General features: G+C 30.6%; 2 protein-coding genes and 1 long non-coding RNA gene across 5 annotated transcripts; 1 reads left to right on the top strand and 2 right to left on the bottom strand.

The window, feature by feature from the left end:
* Window positions 1–964: 964 nt before the first annotated feature.
* Window positions 965–13,870, bottom strand: LOC121132496 (uncharacterized). Of its 2 annotated transcripts, none has more exons than XM_040727911.2 (4): window positions 12,003–13,870; window positions 3,920–4,392; window positions 3,494–3,829; window positions 965–1,464 (listed from the first exon to the last, which is right to left on the bottom strand). In XM_040727911.2, exons 1-4 carry the CDS (start codon window positions 12,064–12,066, stop codon window positions 1,144–1,146), a joined length of 1,194 nt encoding a protein of 397 aa, XP_040583845.1. In that variant the 5' UTR covers window positions 12,067–13,870; the 3' UTR covers window positions 965–1,143. The 2 variants fall into 2 exon arrangements, with proteins under 2 accessions (XP_040583845.1, XP_040583846.1); XM_040727912.2 differs by having other exon boundaries at window positions 12,030–13,870.
* On the top strand, window positions 10,417–11,289 carry LOC121132497 (uncharacterized). The gene is made up of 2 exons (XR_005869351.2): window positions 10,417–10,856; window positions 11,083–11,289. It is a non-coding gene; the product is annotated as an uncharacterized lncRNA (long non-coding RNA).
* On the bottom strand, window positions 12,698–17,591 carry LOC121132495 (U3 small nucleolar RNA-associated protein 25 homolog). 2 transcript variants are annotated; one of them, XM_040727909.2, is made up of 2 exons: window positions 17,221–17,591; window positions 12,698–14,934 (listed from the first exon to the last, which is right to left on the bottom strand). In XM_040727909.2, exons 1-2 carry the CDS (start codon window positions 17,459–17,461, stop codon window positions 12,788–12,790), a joined length of 2,388 nt encoding a protein of 795 aa, XP_040583843.1. In that variant the 5' UTR covers window positions 17,462–17,591; the 3' UTR covers window positions 12,698–12,787. The 2 variants fall into 2 exon arrangements, with proteins under 2 accessions (XP_040583843.1, XP_040583844.1); XM_040727910.2 differs by lacking the exon at window positions 17,221–17,591 and adding an exon at window positions 15,747–17,168.
* Window positions 17,592–19,434: the final 1,843 nt, after the last annotated feature.

Genomic DNA, 19,434 nt, shown 5'->3' with positions numbered 1-19,434 from the left:
ATGAAAGGTTGAGGGATGTAAGAATATAAAAACGTGATCTAGAGTTCCGTGCTATATGACGGAATATGTACATCTTATTTTCAAAGTTGCCTTACGCGGCTTGTTCAATGAGTTCGATAGTATAAAAACTCATTGGCTTGCTTTTTGATATAAACAAAGATGTTTTGTATTTTCCTTTCATCTGTTTCCTTAATTTTCATAAGCTGACTCTAGCATGATCTAAAGTTGCTGAGTTTACATATTATGAACACAAAAAAAGTATAATATAGGATTTGGACTTTTTTTAATAATTATTATTAATTTAAAGTGTATAATTAACACATGAGCTAAAAGTTCCTGGGCTTATCAAGAAAACACGTTGTTGTTTTTTCATTCAATTTTTTAATTATTTTATTCACTTTATTGAAATGACTCCCTATAACTATTTTCAACCGATTGCTAAGCTTAAACAGTATTTTTTCCCATGTAGAATTAGTGTAAAATTAAAAAAAATTTTTGTTATGCATTGCTTAGGTAATAGCAGGGAAAAAAGTTATTGGTATAGAAAGAGAGAAAAAAAGGAAGAATAATTAGAAAGAGAAAGTGGTGATGGTAGATTTTGGTAAACGTACCCCTTTCTTTTTATCAAGGTTAAAAGAAATACAAGGTTAGACCATCATATAATCGGGCTTACTAGAATTTTCCATTTGATGTATCTCACCCACTCCTGTGCGAGACACACAGATTTTGACAAAACACGCAACCAATCATAGTCTACGGCGTGACTATTGCTAGAATTTTCAATTTGATGTATCGTAGTGACTGTTGGGCAAGTAAAACAGATTTTTACAAAACACGCAACCACTCATACACTATGACGTCAATATTAAAAAGTGTGGTGGAAGTCAAACATCAGTGGTACGCGCGTTATGGTATAACCTTGCTTTTTATCATATAATGCACATTATAACATTAATTAATCACATTTTTCAGGATATTCTGATGATTATTTTATTCTAATATAAAAAATAAGCATTTTCCATTATAACATATGTATGTACTATTTAACAAAATTTTTGACAGTAAAAAAAAAATATTTGCAAGACATTTTTTTATAAAAGCATTTATACATAACACTCATAAACACATATAAAAAATTCATGGTCAAACATTTGCCTTGGTATAAAATTTTGTATTGTATCTGACAATAGGAGCATAGTTCTTCAGTTGTTTTGCTGCTTCAGCAGCCCATTGGTTTAATTTTGAAGTACATTTGAGCTTATAGTAGGATCCTTCATTGTTATCCTCAAATCGAATTGTACTTTTAGATGCAATTTTGTCAGCACACCATAGACTCATACTTAATGTTGTACCAACGTCCAATTCATCACAGTCGATGCAAAAGCGCATGAAAACACAGTTAACATCATCTAAAGAAGGATGACGTCGAATATATGCTGAAGGAACTTTGAAAGATTTGGAAGTCTGAAATAAAGACAGAATTTAATTTAAAATCAAATAATAATACAAATAATTTTTCAAATCAATCATATTTTTGGTCAAAGGGACAAGTCGGAAAGGTTTGATAAATCCATGTACATAATTAAAAATCCTTGTCACATCCTTCAAGGTGATTTTAAAAGCTAAAATGACGGATCATTATTTGTGGAGTGGAGAAAATAAGTATTTTATCCCTTGGCGAATTTGTAAGTTTGTCCAATGATAAAGAAATGAACGGTCGATAATTTTAATGGTAGGTTTATTTTAACGGAGAAGTAAATTATACCCAAGTTAGAAGCCAAAATTGTGCTAACTAACAAATTTTGCTATTGCCTATATGTCATCCTAAAGTATAATTTAAAAAAAAAGAGTAACTCAGACTGTTGAAATGAATGTCTCAGATCTATTTTATTCTCAAAATAGGAACACCCCATTATCTAAAATCTTCAAGCTTAATTCTGTAAAGTAAATATTTTTGTTATGACAATTTGGCTATCACCCCAAGATATGGCCATAAAAAGTGGTTGGAGAGGGAAAAATGCTGAGTATAACCTTAAGAACACCATCTTCATCGTCTAGCATTATGTCTTAAGGTTATTTCTCTGCAAAGGAGAAAGGACAAATTCACCGTATTGAAAGGAGGATAGACTCCTCTCAAAAATCTATCGCAACAATCTCCTTCCCTCGGGCAGGCACAGAAAATATCCATAGTTATTTTCAAAAAATTATTTTTTTTTTGAAAAACTTTACAAAATCCATAGCTGTTCACAACAAAATTTTGTGATTAAATATTAAATTTTTTCAAAAAATCCCACATGTTCACAAAAAAAAAAAAAATAGTAAAAAAATTCAAAAAAAAAAATTGGGAATATTAATTTTCTTTCAGAAAACTGCTAAAATCCATAGCTAGAGACAAATAATTCAATTTTTTGATAAAATAAATTCAAAAATCCAAAGTTGTTTACAAAACAAAATAATTTTTTTTAATAAAAATTTCAAAAACTAAATTTTTTGGAGAAGAATTTCATTAATCCATAGCTATTAACAGAAAATTAACTTTTTTGAAAAAAAATTTAAAAAATAAATTAAATTTCAAATATTTTGATAAGAAAACTCAAATATTAAATTTTCTAGTAAAAAGTAAAAACTCCTTAATCTGGGGGTGGTACATCTCCTCCAGCCTGATGTCCCTGCTCAATACTCAATCTTATATAAAATTTATATCAGTGGCAAACTTACAAAATCGACAAGTGATCAAATAGATGAAAAATTAAAACATAATTGCAACTCGTATAAATAAACAAATAGACACAATAATATTTATATAAATAAATCCATCATATTGATAAAGATTATCTTCAGAACACATTCCAAAGTTTGCTAATATTTAATCAGAGTTGATATGTGGCCCTTCAACAGACAAACAACCTAGAATGATTTTCCTCAAAAATTGCGTGTGGAATATATTTGTACTCTTAGACGAATCACCGTCAATTTCTATCAACAAATCAGTCTTATTAACCCTGTGCGTGTGTTGCAAATTACACTCAAAGTTATCAAAATTGATTATCACAACAAAAGAATGAGAAATTGATAGATATTTGAAAGGGGCCATATCAAATAAGTGTTCTTAGCTATTGATAAAATTCTTGGGTATATTAACTCATACAACAAATTTGAACACAAAGCCTATAATTGACTCAAGTATGTCTATCAAATATTGGGCTGCATGTATAACATATATGAAGTAAAAAAAAAGGGATTTTCTGCTGATTTTAGAGTGTTTTTATGTTGACACACCACATATATGTGAAGTACCATGATATAATTAATTGGTGGTAAAAGTTGAAAGAAAATCAATACATTCAAATATTTTATAAATGTTACAGATATGACTAAATCCGATTTTTTTTTAAATAACATAAAAACATGTAAAAATAAAGATTGTACATTTTTTTCGGAAGTTATTTTTTTATGATCAAATTATGTATGTATGTAGTTTAAAAAAGGTTACCATTTTGGTTTTCCAGTCATCGAGAGAGTAAGCTACACCAACAATAACTTGTTGTCCATTTTTTCGCTGATCCTCGGTCTCCAAGGCTCTTAGCCTTGAAAGATTAACTCGAATAATACCAATAACAGATATTCCATCTTCATCCGTGCAACCATTTTGTTGAATATCCAAAGCCTCAAGAACCAGCACCTTTTTTCTTACATATGATGGAAAATCGGGTTTTTTATTAGGGAACACAAAGGTAGGAATGAGTTGCTTTCTACATTGATCCGGCTCCTTAATTTGATCCTCGTCAGACTCATCAAAGTTTTCAGATTCATCATCCTTTTCATTTTCCTGTTGTTAGGTAGGATATTTAGTGGATATATAACTAAGTACGCGTGTACGCATGTTGGTGATACATGAACAATACGCTCAAATCTTTACCTTACTACTTTTGATGGAAAACACCTTGACACTCTCTGTTTCACAAAAACTGACTGACTTTCTACGCTCAGAATGGTGAATGAAATTATTCAAGTAGGAGTTTGAGCTCGAAGGAGTACTTTTAAGAATACCACCTGGATGTTGTGTTGGAGACGTTCCAGCACTAAAATCCGCACTCATATGTCTTAACTGTTTTCTTCTTTTGAGGCGAACTTGAGCCATAAGAGAGTTCAACTGTTTTGCACCCGTGTTCTCAGCAATTCTCTCACGGAGGGCTTCCCACACGTTTTTGTCCTCTGGTGATTCATCAAATTTGTTAGAATTGTTTGCATCTTTGATGTGAGGCAGAAGGACAGACGGAAGAGGATTCTTTGAATCATCCGATGTGAGCGTTATACTAGGGAGTATTACAGGTGTAGAATGTCTTCTTGACTCCCTATGTCTCTTCATTGCCTTATGATTCAACACTGAAACTGAATGTAAATGGAAGGAAAAAAATCAATATATGTTTTAACACTTTTTTGAAAAACTGGATTTTCTACGATGATGTTATTTTCGTTTGTTTATAATAATTTTCACCGTCTTTTACAGTTTCAAATTATATCTACTCTCATATTGACTAAAATTTCAATCATATACATGGTATCTATGTAAATAAATGATAAAATAGTATAATTTAAAATACGCTATTTGTACAGTCTTGCTAAGAGTAAAAGGGCGTTTAATGAAGTTCAAGTATACGAGATAATAATCAAGTCAAATTTATTTTATGCGCAGTTAATAGTCTTCAATCCGCGGGGGCAACTTAGTTATAGCCAAAATAACAAATTTCTTAGCATAGATACATAAGCATAAAATACAATATGTGCATTAAGAGCTGTTGAAGGATACAAATGAAATGCATTTGTATGAATTTCTACTTTAGTTAATTCAACATAACCCATTTATCACCCAAATTTACAGGGAAGGAACCATGGATGTGTACATGAGCTCTACGCTCATGAACACATCCGTCGTCAAGTTTAAAAGTGTTTTTCTTATTTTTTTTAAAGATTTATGAATAGTTTTAAAGATTAAAATCAATACTTTATTATAGTTCATCTTATAACGATGGACTTTGGATAAATTAAGTTGTTGTTTTTTTCATGTAAGCAATATGTAATATTACACCAAATAATAATTTGCTTCCTTCAAACAAGCCTCATATTAATGATGAGTCATCCATGGTAACTCTAACCCGGTCCTCCTATACAAAAAGCCAGCACCCGAGTTGCAAAAACGTGTTTATGTAGTGTTTTTCAGTCCTTATTTATTAGGTTCAGTTCAATCTAGTGTTAGGACCTGTCTTCATGACCGTCAGTCCTTCGGACTGTCAGAACTACAACTGATTATTTTTAAAAAAATGTAATGACGTCATCAAGGACTGAACTTTATACGTTTTTAGGAGTGATATGTAGGACTGAACTGGATCGGACCGACACTAAACTGAAAGGGACTGTAGACTTTCGTCCCGAAAAAGGACTAAATACTAATTATGACAATAGCATGTAACAACTATGCAACTTTGTTCATTAATAAGTATCCTACTCAAAATATAAATTAATGATTTAGTTTCCCTGATTAGTTTCAAGACCATTGGTTTAAGGTGAAAAAAAAAAAAAAAACTTTACCTAATGGCAAGGATAAATCAGGGACGTCCAAAGGGCTGGTGGGAGCTCAAGAAATTTGTATCCTTTTTTTATTTTAAGCCCCCAAAAAAAAAAAATCATGTTGATGCCCCCGTAAGTTAATAGGGCTCTTTTCTTTTATTTCTTTTCAAAATTTGTTTTTCTTTTAAAATATTTTCACTATTTAAGGGGTTTTTCTTTTTTTAGAAGAACAAAAAATATTTTTAGAGGCAATATTAATGAAATAATATAGAATATAATATTTCTTTCTATTTTGAAAATGACATTTTCTTAAAAAAAGGATTTATTGCATGGACTTTTCTTTTCACAGGATTCTTGAGGCTCTAATTTACAATTACATCCCATTTCGCAAAAATTACGAACCACTTCTTGCTCTTCCTGATCCACACTCATTACTTTTTCCATTTATATGGTCTTCATAAAATTTAGAAATTAATATTGTTAGTGTATTAATAAATTATTTTTTTACAAAAGCCTATCCAGTGTGAACCCATGGTCAAAGTAGGACCTAGGACAAGTGCTCCACTAAAACTGATTCTGTTTGAATGCTTTGCCCTTGTTATCATGACTATAGAAAATAACATTGTGGCAATTCTTACTTATTCGCTCTAATCCAGTCTTAGGACCGGTCAAATCAGTCATTGAGACTGGTCCTTCGGATTTTCAGTACTAGAATTGATTTAAAAAGAAGAAATAAAGTTGAGTAACGATGTCATCAAGGACTGAACTTTATAATCTTTAAGACTGTTGTGTATGACCGAACTGAACAGGACCGACACTGAACTGGATCGTACTGAAGTCTTCAGTCCTAAATAAGCAGCTACACAACACTTCTAGGGACTACTACAAAGCAATTAGTAGATTAACATTTTCTGTTTCTAAAACAAATCCATTAATAGTACCTCTGGAATAAATACACTTTGCATAATTAGTAAAGTAGTTAGGCAAATATAATTTGCTAAGTTATAAGACAAAGGTAGCCATTAATAAACTTATCACTATTTATGTCATCAAGCATAGAAAATCAGGTAAAGCCATTTATTCTAGAAAACGATTAATAGATCATCATCATTGGACATTAATATTATTGAGGTCAACTGAGTATAAAAAATCTAAGTTCAAAGTGACAAAACATATCGATTCTTTGAATTGTGATAAAGTATAATTTATGAATGATGTCTCTTTACACATACAAATTAATAATTGATGTTCTACACGTTAAAATTGATAAAAACTTTTTCTATTATGCTTTAAAAAAATATTTTTTTTAGTGTCCATAATTTGATAGAGTGCCTCATTCGAATACTACAATCAAAAATACGTACAGAATATACTGAATTACTTAAACGATTCCTTTTTGTTTTAAATATGTAGGCCGTCAAAATAAAAGCAATTGAGAATCATCATTCTCAAAATTGAGACTGGATTGCATTTCTATTCCTCGACAAATTATCATCCATTTCTTTCAACAAATAATTCTTATTAACCCTTTTGATGTGCCACAAATTGCACTTCAAATAGGAAAAATATATCGTCACAGAATGATAAATTAATATATTTTATTCGAAAGAGGCTATATCGGGGCTAATATAGATCTTTTATATTAAATAAAGGTTCTAAACTAAAACAAAAGTTCCTGAATATATTGACCCATCCCACAAATTTGAATACAAAGCCTATAGTTGACTCAAATATGTCTATGAAATACTAGGCTGTATATATTTATGAAGTAAAAAAATTTAAATTAGTATTTTCTTTTTTTTTTTCTTGATTTTTCTTGAAGATATTTTTATGTTAACGCTTCACAAATAATGATTTGTAAATATGAAGATAAAATATTTAAACATTTCGAAACTTGTAAAAAAAATTGTCGAATTTACATATAAATTACATATGTAAAGTTACTCAATACCCAATGAATGTTTTTTCATCTGGAGGGAAATTGTCATAGATTCAATTTACAAATAGGATATCTAATGACAGAAGTTTGACATGATTGCATACGAGAAATCATCACACAAACATTATTTACATTAAGTTTTTTCTAATAAATAAACATTGCTGGAATATGCTTTTATAATAGTACTCAAATCACTTAGTCATTGACATTACTTCTAAAGAAGGTGATTTCATAAAGTAAAGCAATCAAATGATAATATATGTACAAGGGTTATCATAAACTTGTGACGTATATTATAAGTTACAGTAGAATTCCAATCAGGGATGGACCCAAGTACATTTAAATGTACTTAAATCAAATACAAGTACTTCATTGACATTTTAAGTACAAGTACATATATAAAGCTTATTTTCTTAGGTATTTAAGTAATTTACAAGTATTAAAAATTAGTGTTGTGTCATTCCGTATTTATTCGGTCCAGTCTAATCTTGGAATCGGTGATATTAGTTGTAAGAAGCGGTCCTTCTGATTGTTAGTTGTAAAACTGATTTAAAAAGTAATAAATAAAGTTGAGTGGCATCATCAAGGATCAAACTTTGTAAGTGTCAGGACTAAGCTGGACCGGAACAAGACTGGATTGGACAGGAATCCAGTCTTCAGTTCTAAATAAATAAATAAAAATACTTATAAATTTGAAAGTACTCAGATAAAAGTGTAAGTTTAAGGGGCTTCAAAATGTAGGACATTTAATAAAAATGAAAGACTATTATTTAATAAGCCTAATATAAGGCCAAAAATTGTTTGACAAAGCATATATATATGTAACTTAATCAAATACATAATAACAACATATTTTTTGTGTATTCTTTTATAAAGTTAAAATCTTAAATTTGAATCAGCACTAACTTTATTTTGTATAACTACTAGCGATACATCAAGCACAGGTTTTTGTAGTTAAACCTTTTTTGTATTTCAGCTCCAATTCTCTTAGCCTATTTTCTTAATGGATAACTTTCCATTTTGAAATTGACTGGAGAAAGGGCTCAAAAACTTTCGGGGAGGCTTGAGGCCCTCTAAAAAGGAATTAATGAGGCCCCTGAATTAAAGTATACTCATTTTCAAATTCACTATTTCCATTTTGAATTAGAAATGGTATAGATAATCAGGGACGTCCGATGGGAGGGGTCTGAAGGAGCTGAAGATCCCTCCCCAATCGAGATTTTTTTTTTTTTAAATAGCCCCCACCCCAAAAAAAATCAATTTAAGGATTTTTTTCTTCTAAAAAACAGTTATTAGATAAAAAAAATTATTTATTTAAAAAAAAAAGGTTATCGGGATTTTTTTTTTTTTGGGGGGGATTTCTTTTCTAAAAGCCCCCCCCCCCCTCAAAATAAAAATATATATGTATATATATACGCCCCTTATAATATATTCAGCTCTGTCAGACCCCCTATATCAACATTTAATGACTTACGAGTATTACAATTGAGGAAAATATTTATTGTTTTTAAATCGGTTTTAAATGAAATAAGTGAAATATTTTCATAATTTTATATCGAAAGTACTTAAGTATTCATACGTATCAGTACTCGCGTTATATTATAAGTATATGTATAAGTACTAAATTATAGGACTTAAGGACACTAAAGCACAAGTACCGATCTACTCGTCCCCCCCATCCCTGATTCCAATATTTAACAAAAACTAGAAATGTTATCCAGTCCCTTATTTTATACAAAAGTATGGATTTATTATCATTAATCAGAACTTTATGTGAAATTGATAGGTTATTACTCATCAAAACTATTCTACATTGAGATAAATTTGTCAAAATAGGACTAACAAATTAAAATAAAAGGAGATTGTGTAAAATTATATAACACCACAAAACGTCAATCAAATGCCTTTACATGCCTATTGATTGTATAATATATAATATGCCTTCATATATATTGTGTAACTTGTACAAGCAAAAATGAGATCAATGATTTTAAATGAAGCATTTACAGTCCTTGGGATGAGGATAATTCAATATTCCATGGATGATTGATTGATATAATTGGTGTAATATTTGTCTATTTTAATAAAAATTAAAAGAGTACTCGTATTAGTATTCTATTGCACATTATGAAGTTTTAATGCCTACAGTTATATTACTCATTAGTACATAACAACCATGTAATTTTAATACATCCAACTGAAATGTATGATTGGTAATAAGAATGACCAATTTTGTAATTAAAAGATGAACAAATGCTAACTTGTACAATTTGCTTATACAAGTTGCAACTTGAACACAACATTGTTAGATAACAAGCGAAGAAACATTTGCTGACTACATATGGCGACTAATTGAGCGTTCAATATGAAACGAAATTGATTTATAACTTGGCTATTGGCCAGGCCTATTTTTTTCTTAAGTATTTAAGTACAGTTTTTTCAAAAAATTTCAAAAAAAAAAAACATATTGTACATATTTTTGTTATTATTTTGCTTAAGTATCAACTAAATAGATCATTTCAATCCTTAGGTACCCAAGCCTTATCCATGAGTCCTTCATTAAGTTTAAAAAAATTTCCCATGAATAATACTTCTCTGAACTATTGTAACTAATTTTTATAACAAAGATTATAGAGATAAGTTAAGTTTAAATGATAAGTACAAAATTTAATCGATAGGATTTACAAAAAAAAAATTATAATATTAATCATCATATATTTGAATAACGTAATTGGATGATTGAGATAAGATGAAAGACTTAGAATTACGTGTGATTATGAGATTTTCTGAGATGATTAACTAAAATTTAAAAACATCACCTCTACACTTTATGTAATAGTGAATTATAAAAATGTACCATTTATTTTAAAAATTAAAGTAATTAAAGGAGAGTAATTCAATATATATTGTACTCATGGCAAATCTAGGATCTAATCAGTTTTATTAGGTTGGGCGGAATTTTTTTTTCATATTTATCGCCCCTTTTTTAAGGATATCTAATTCATTATTGGTCACATCGGATCATACGATAAGGTGTTGTAAAGGTATGAGAGTATAACACAAACGCTTTTGGACAGTATTGCGCTTGGGCGGTTCAGTTGTGAATTATAGTGCGTTGAGTAAGGAGGTCTTACAGAAAGAAATTCGTCAAATTTTCATTTTTACTACCTGGAAGAAAAAAACGCGTCGAAAGCGACCAAGAAAACTTGCGATGTATACGGGGTAGATACTCTTTCGGTCCCTGTTGCACTACAGTGGTTCGAGCAATTTTCCTCCACTCAATTCTGCCGTCTACTGTGAACTATTCGACCGTTTGAAGCTAACGATCGAACAAAAGCGGGCAGCATTGGTGAGTAGGAGATAAAACATAACTAAGACAACCCAAGACCGCATACATGTTTGATGACGCGCCAGAAGCTCGGATGGGAAGTTCTTATGCAACCCCCTATAATCTGAACCTGGTACTAAGTGACCAACACATGTTCCTGTCTATAGTCAACGCGCTTGTGGATACAAATTTGACCTCAATCGAGGCCTGTGAGAATTGGTTATCGGATTTTTTTTGTTCCCATTAGGAACAAGGTCTTCTACAAGAATGGCAGTATGAAGTTATCGAACAGAACGGACATACATGGATTAAATCGGATGATTATAATACTTTTTATAAAGCATTGATATAAAGGGGAAAATACGCAATTACTTTTACCCAATAGTAATAATAATATGTGATATTCAATGTAACGTATAGTTTAAAATATATAGTTCTAATAACTTATCCCTCATTTTTGGAAATACAACTAATAAATTACAAATGAAGAAGGATTAGCTACGATGCTATTCATTAGGAGTGTTCCATATCAGAAGTGAAGATACATCTCCTTACGTACCTATTTTTTTATTTTGTAAGCATAAAACATAATTAAATAATAATCCATTTACTAATTGGCTCATTAAGTAATATCATAAAAGCTTCCTATTCAAATATACATACATAGTGCTGTGTCAGTCCTTATTTAAGACTGAAGACTACTGTCCTTTCCAGTTCAGTCCTAAAAACGTATAAAGTTCAGTCCTTGATTACGTGATTCTATTTTATTTCTTCTTTTTTTTTTAATAAGTTGTAGTACTGGCAGTCTGAATGACCGACAGTCTGAAAAACTGTTTCTGAGGACTGACACAATACTATGTAACATACATATTTAAACGATTAAACTATGTTTTTGAAAAGAGCAATGAATTTTCAAGGAAAGAAATTTAAAAAATATTGCATCAGAAATCATATTAAGGCTAAACAAAAAATATTGCGCATAACTCCTTGTGAAATCATAAAAGGAATAAAATAATTGTAATATCAAACAGACAAAATAATGGTACAAGTGCATAATTGACGCGTGCCCATGACTTATAATTTGATATATGAATGAGTGCAATTTTGTATTATTATTAGGTAATATTGATTAATTATTTTATTTGAACTCAGATCTCCAGGACATACCTCTCCAAAACTTTTTCATTTTCTTACTCATAGGTTTTTTCTTTTTTTTCCTCCAAATATTCATATCCTTTATCTCAAGTATAAACGGGGATGTTGTTCATATTGTATTTGAAACAATCCGAGGGGAAGATATTTATTACACAGGGAAGTCCTTCTACCAGCTTCGTTATTGAAGGAAAAATACCGAATGAACTTAAAGTACGCATAACTATGAAAAAAAATATCTATCATAAAAGAAAGCCTGCAAAAAACACCAAAGCTTTTCCCTTCCTATTTGTACACGCCTTAAAAAGAGCTCCAGAGAATAGTAATATTAATTTTTCTCATATTTATAACAAATTTTAAGTAACCTAAGATATGACCATTCATTAATATGAACACTTAATTATGTACTTGCATAATTTGAGTAATCCAATTCCATTATACTCCTACCCTATTTTCGCTGAAATGCACTAAAGCAGCGTTCGTTTCCTCTCTCTTTCTCCTTGGTAGAGCTCTCACTTCAAACATAACTAAATGTATTGTAATTTTCCACAATCCGTGGAAAAAAACCGCTCACATTAGAGCACTTTTTCGGCTAGCACTATCTATATGATTTAACAGTAAGAAACATGGTGCAATCTACTTCCTAATGATTAAATCATTTACATTATCAGGTCCATATACTTATTAAATAAAGATAATTAAAACACGCATCATTTCAGGCATTTCATTTCAAGTGACTAACATAAATAGAAAAAATTTCTCGTTATATTATATGTTAAGAGTAGAGAATAAAATATATATTATCTTTCATCAGACATAAACATATGAGTTGATTTATCTGAAGTAAACATTTTTGAACAGCGGTCCGTTCCGGCTACAGCAGACACTCTATGGACATCATATTTATCGTATAACACGGTAACTGACATATGTCCATCACTTCCCCCACCTTTTCGATTTTGGAAAAGCATATGGTTAACAAGTTCAGGATAAAATTGAGGATTCTGTGGGAGTTGATAAAACACCAAATGACGCACTCCTTTAATCCGGAATCGTCTGTAAAAATGACATCGCTCCGTGTAAAGAATGAAGTGAAGCTCATTGTGGAAAAAGTTATCACGTGCAGCGGCAATGTTTTTATCCTTTGTATACTCGCAGATTTCTCCATAATCATGGCTAGATACGTTGAAATGATTTCTAAGGCGAACAAAGTCAAAATATGACGGAATAAAAATAAGAGTGTGAAACATCGAGTCTTTAGTATAATCAGGAAGAATCTTGGAGACGAAGTAGTTAAATCTACATTCCGGTGAGCGGGTCAGTTCTGATGATACAAAGCGTCTGAATGTCATAGGAACGTTTATTCCTCCCAAAACTCGACAAATTGTTCCTAATTTAATAGGATTATTTATTTTTATTTTACCCATATAGTTGATACATTCCTTATTAAATAACGCGTTAATTTCGGGCATTCTAATATTTGAAAGAAAAATGGTTTGCCGATAAAATTTGTTTAAGCCATTGAGAGACCAAAGACGAACACGTCCAAAATCGACTCCATGAGATTTTATAGGTTTTTTGTGGAGCTGAGACATGATTTCTAGAACATGATCCCAGTTCTGCATTGAAAACACATCCATTTGATCCATAATAAGCATTTCAATAGAGTTAAGGAAGTCGAAATCTCTATCTTTTTCACCTTCAACTCCGATAATTAATCGCAATCCCAAGGGAGATGCAATGATCAAATCACTTGAATAAAATTCGGAATACAATTTAATTCCTTTATTGCCGAAGGAAATTCCAATCTTAAATGAATCATCAATATTTCCAGCGAACAAATTGTAAAAGTCATCAGGCTTATTCCTTTTCTCAGGGAGTTCTTCATCAATACCTCCAAAATCCTCCATAAAGCGTGGATTATTCGCGACGTTTTTAGAAATTTCAGCAGGAGTGGAAAACACACAATCCTTCAATGAATTTATTATTTTCCTAGCAGACTCCCTAAAAGGAACTACAATGAGAACTTTGGGTCTGATGAGACCCTGATCTCTGACTTCTTTACCAGCTTTACTTTTGATATTATTACTCACTATTTTAGCCTTGGATTTTAAAATATGATTGACTGCATGAAGCACATATGCAGATCTCAATTTTCCCGAGTTATTGTCGTCTCTTTGTGGATAGTAAATATCCTTGTAAGAGTTGAGAATAGAAAAAAACTCCTTTTCCATGGGACCCCAATTTTCCTCAGGATTCTTATTTAAAATACGTTTCATTACGTTCATTTGAGAGAGTGAAGAAAAGTTTTTAGGTGGCTTCTTAATAGCATCCAATTGAAAGGAACGGATTTTTTTACACTCCTTTCCTGTATCGTCTTCTTCAGTGGGTTCCTCTTCAAGCAATTTAGATTTAGAATGGTCTTCTAACAATTGAACGTTATCTAAATTTAAGAGTCTTTGTTCTGCACGTCCTAATACTTTAAATTGTAAAGTTTCAATAGGTTTATAAGGATTTGAAGATTCCAAGTTTTGAATGATAGATGGCTGTAGTTCTAATTCATATCTAAATACAAAAGGATCAGAGGGGCCACAAGTGTCATTTTCGTCATCCATCTCTGGAAATTCATCCTCATTTTCATCTAATATATCACTTCCGATATCAGTATCCACAATCTCTTCTTCTTCTTCTCCACTTTCGAGATCGATAGTTTCATTTTCCTCTTCTCCACTTTCGAGATCGATAGTTTCATTTTCATCTTCTCCACTTTCGAGATCGATAGTTTCATTTTCTTCTTCATTCGACAATAAATCTTCTTCATCTATCCCATCTACTCCATTCAATGATACATCTTCCTCATCCAAACCGTTTTCTTCCTCATCCATATCGTTTTCTTCCTCCTCCATTTCTCCTTCGCATATCTCTTCCTCTTCAGCTTCATCAACATCTTAAAATGTAGAAAATGTTTACGGATATTCCGTGAAAAACAATAAATATAAATGAAGGTGCCCGGTAATTTAGCCTCAGGATATTTTTCCTCAAACCATTTAACCTCGAGGATATTACGCATTAATTTATAATTAAATGATATATATACGTCGTTATTGTGGTCTTCCAATAGAAAACAATCATTTAATGGGTTTTATAGTAATAAACATAACATATTTTGTTTAAAAAATTCCAAGGAAACAAATTATGTTAGAATTATATTTTTAAATTTTTCTCGCATATATGAAGTATATTATGTATCACTAACCCATATTTAGCACAAAAATAAAATATTTTGATATAAACGTGTATTTAATTGACATGTCCAAAATTTGGTACATAAGGCATACTTTTACTGTTTAATTATATCGTCAAATATGTCACATTGGGCATACAAATGCAATATGTCATAATATGTATTTATAAGTCGATAATATTTAAAATAATGATTACTTGAGCACATAGCTCATAGGATTCATAGTAGAAAATTGTTGGAGCGGAGGAGCAATCAAAACACGTGCATACCTATTGATTTTTGGATGTAACTGAGATCCCAAGCGTGTTTTTGCGCAAAACATAGTGTCAGTGTTGTTCCAAACGTGTACTTAACCTCTATGATAAGTTTCTTAAAGTTATTCACAGTTATTTGTTTTATAAATAATTTTCCAAATTTGCCACATTTGGTCATAAAGGGTTAAGGCGAAATATCCCTGAGGTAAAATGGTTTTAAAGCAAAATTTCCTTAGGTGAAATAGTTTAAGTCAAAATTACCTAGCGCTTAAATGCATTTGAATTGTCCCTTAACGACATTTTATTGTATATTTTTGGACGAAAAAATATCGAATGCAGTTATTTTTTAAGGAATATAATATTCATTATTGACGATCACGATATTTTTTGTCACGTTTAAAATCGTAAATATTAATTTTTGTCTTTCCCAAAAGCAATAAATAATACTGGATAAAAAATAAAATGTTCGGTAAAATAATTGGTTGAAAAATTGTGGGGTAGGGTGTACAATTTGGCTCGCACATCATATTTTCTCTTTCTATATCAAAATTGGAGACAGCGTAAGCGAAAAATTGAATCATCGCAAGCACTTACTACTAAGGAAAGAACTTCGCGATGCGAATTATATATTATTGCCTATTGGAGTAGGAGGAGAGAGATGCTGACTCTTTCGAGTTATTCGGACAATTAGCACTTAATAAGATATTGAAAGAAGGTGGAAATTTTCAATATGTGGACGGGATTGTGAGATTATCTCTTATGGTGATATTCAGGGATATTTTGATCATTTTTCTGTTTGGATATCGATGGACTCACATGTGAGTCCCTGGAATGGAATTATCTATTTCCCATAGGATTGAGCCTTGAATTTGATGAACATTTACAAATAAAAAGACATAAACCCTACTGTTTATCAAAAATCTATCCCTCGATGGCCAAATGTTGTTTTATTAATAACCTTAAAGTGTATTAAAAATATGTTATTACATCGTTATACGATCTAAATTCCATAATTGTAGATAAAAATCAACTATTACAATAGAAAGAATATTTTTCTCTAATTATCCTACTTTTTTCGTCTCCCTAATCGATCAAAAAAAAAAAAAAAAAAAAGAGGATAAATCTTACGATATTTAAGGATTTTTTTAGTAGATACTACTTTGATTTAATTCAAATATCAGTATTTCTCATTTGCATCAAGTAGTATTCAAAGCAAATAAAGTCTTTTTTATACTTTAAGCCATTTGATGAAGTATCATCATGATTTATCGGAAATTTGTTCATTATATGTAGTAATATATCAATTTTTATCCCCCAAGATGACATCCCCTTCAATTGTAAAGCAATTTATTACGTCAATGAAAATGCTCTATCCTTGAAGGCTGAAAAAAATGATGCAATCATGATTATGAGGCGTGATATCCTCCGGTCTCATCCCTAAGTCCACGAATCGACTCAAAGTCGCTCCATTGATACTACATAAGATACTTTAATCTACTTTCAAGATCCTTAGAAAGTATTAATTTTTTGAATAACTCGAAGGAGTCGAGATCTCTTTTCTTCCACTTCAATAATATTAGAAATATATATATTCGTTAGCAAAGTACTTTTCTTATTATTAAGAGGTTGGGAGGATTGAATTTCAACTTTCCGCTTTCGCTGTCTCTAATTTTTAGATAGAAAGGGAAAATAGGACGAAAAATATTAATCAATAAATCATAGGCACTTTATTTACCGGACTCTTCATCACTACGAACATCACATGTTTGAGCTCCATACACCTTTAACAAGGCATCATATTCAGTTATTTCTTCCTCTTCTACTTCTTCATCCGAACCGGAGGCGGAATCTTTGTCCTCCACTTGGAAATTGATGGTGGGTCGTTGTTGCCAAAACTGTTTAGATCTCTTGGGTTTGATTCCTCCTTTTCCAGTAGGATTCAAAAGAGCCCTCTTATTTGCTTTCTTAAATCCCATAATTAACTTATGATTAGCATGGATTGCTAATTTAAATTAAAATTATAATCTAAAAAATGTAAGTTCAGTTGTAAGTAAACTCTACAGACAACGTGTGTTTGTTTATATTGAGACGTGACGTATATTTAGTAGTATAATATGACGTCATTTTTTGTTCTTTTATTAATATTTCTAGCTTTCTTCTCTATGCTTGGCTCTTTTTCCTTCCTAGCTAGCTACCGAAGAAGGTAGAATTGTATCTAGGAATTGCTACAATTACACCATCTTCGCTTTAACTCCCAATAGGGAAGACTGGCGATCCTTTGTGTATGAACTAAACAATCGTGAGATGCTTGGACTCAATTCATTTTATATTTTCATTTTATAAGAGAGGCTTCTCTCCATTTTTTAACAACTCATAAATCCATTATTAATATTGCATGATATTTGTAATAACATGAGAAAACTCCCTTCTTTTCTAACTTAATTTTGGGTATTTTTAAACAATTGTATATTTCTATGCATTCATCTGATTTAATTATGTGAATGGAATAAAAAAAGGTTGTCCACACTTATATTTAGAAGGGCTATGAAAAGAGGTGTAAAAATATGCCTTACAATGCGGGAGCGGCTTCTTCTTAGTGGCAATTTGAATAAGCTTTTTTTTTTATTTTCCAAAGCTGTTATCATTATTATTAAATTCTTAAAAAGGGAATGTTTAAGCATAAAGTATTAAGTATTCCGTTTGTTCATGAAATAACTATGAGGGTTTGGTCTGAATTTATAAGTGTAAGTATTTGTTGGACTTGGAATAAAATTGAAGATTGACTTCGAAGTCATTCCAGTCTATATGTCCTTGTTATTTTACGGCTGCTTGCAGCAGATCTAATAGAACGTCATGACAGCTAAACTCCTCTACTTTCAAACAATTTTTAAATTACTATTATTATCACGTTCATTTTCTGTTTCTTTTATTTTTACATACCGGCAGGACATATTTTATGCATCACTGACTATGAACATAGATTCAAGTAATATGAAATGCCAGTTTTATATATATAAAAAAAAAAAAAAATTAACATGCTCACCCTGACAATTTGAAGAATATTTAGAAGGAGATGAGCCTGGCTGTCATGACGTTTTATTAGATTGGCTGCAATCAGCTGTAAGAGGAATATTTATATGTACAAACCCCACTCCGTATCTAGCAAATACAGGAATTACAACGATGTCAATCCTCAATTCTACTCAATGTCCAACAGGGACTTAAACAAATAACTCCACAACAAATACTCAATGCAACTTTTTGTCTTTCACATATGAGTGATTACCTTATACTTATTCATTGGGTTCTTTTACTATGTCTATTGTATAAGAACTCATTGACTTATTGTTTTCTCTTCAAAAATTAAAGAATATTAATGACAGCCTGGTATATAAAAAATTTCCTCTTCCAATTGAAATTACAGAAAGAACGCGATTATTATTATTATTTTTTTTTTTAATAACTATAAATTTGAATTATGATATATCAATTATCATTTAGTTTATATTCGACCTAAGATTTAACTATGGCCCTCTCTGAATACACGTAAATTTTTTCTGAGCTATAGTAATTTTTGAAAATGAGCTGTTGATATTTCAACAAAAAAGCATTGCTTTTTCTAAAGATTATCCTGACACTATCTTTGAATTTCAAAAGCTCACAACTGTTCACCAAAAATTAAATTTTTTGGAAACAAATTTCAAAAAATATATTTTAAATACAAAACTTTTTGAAGAAAAAATTCGAATAATCTATAGCTATAGACAGAAAATTAAATTTTTAGTTTAAAAAAAATTTATTAAATACAAAACTTTTTGGAGAAAAATTTCGAAAATCTATAGCTATTCACAGAAAACTAATTTTTTTGGGAAAAATTAAATTAAATTTCAAATAATAAATTTTCTAATAAAAAGGAAACATTCCATAATTTGGAGGGGAGAGCTACAGC

This window comes from Lepeophtheirus salmonis, chromosome 2 (genome assembly GCF_016086655.4).
Source record: "Lepeophtheirus salmonis chromosome 2, UVic_Lsal_1.4, whole genome shotgun sequence".
Classification (NCBI taxonomy): domain Eukaryota; kingdom Metazoa; phylum Arthropoda; class Copepoda; order Siphonostomatoida; family Caligidae; genus Lepeophtheirus; species Lepeophtheirus salmonis.
This window is presented reverse-complemented; position numbering and strand designations above follow the sequence as displayed.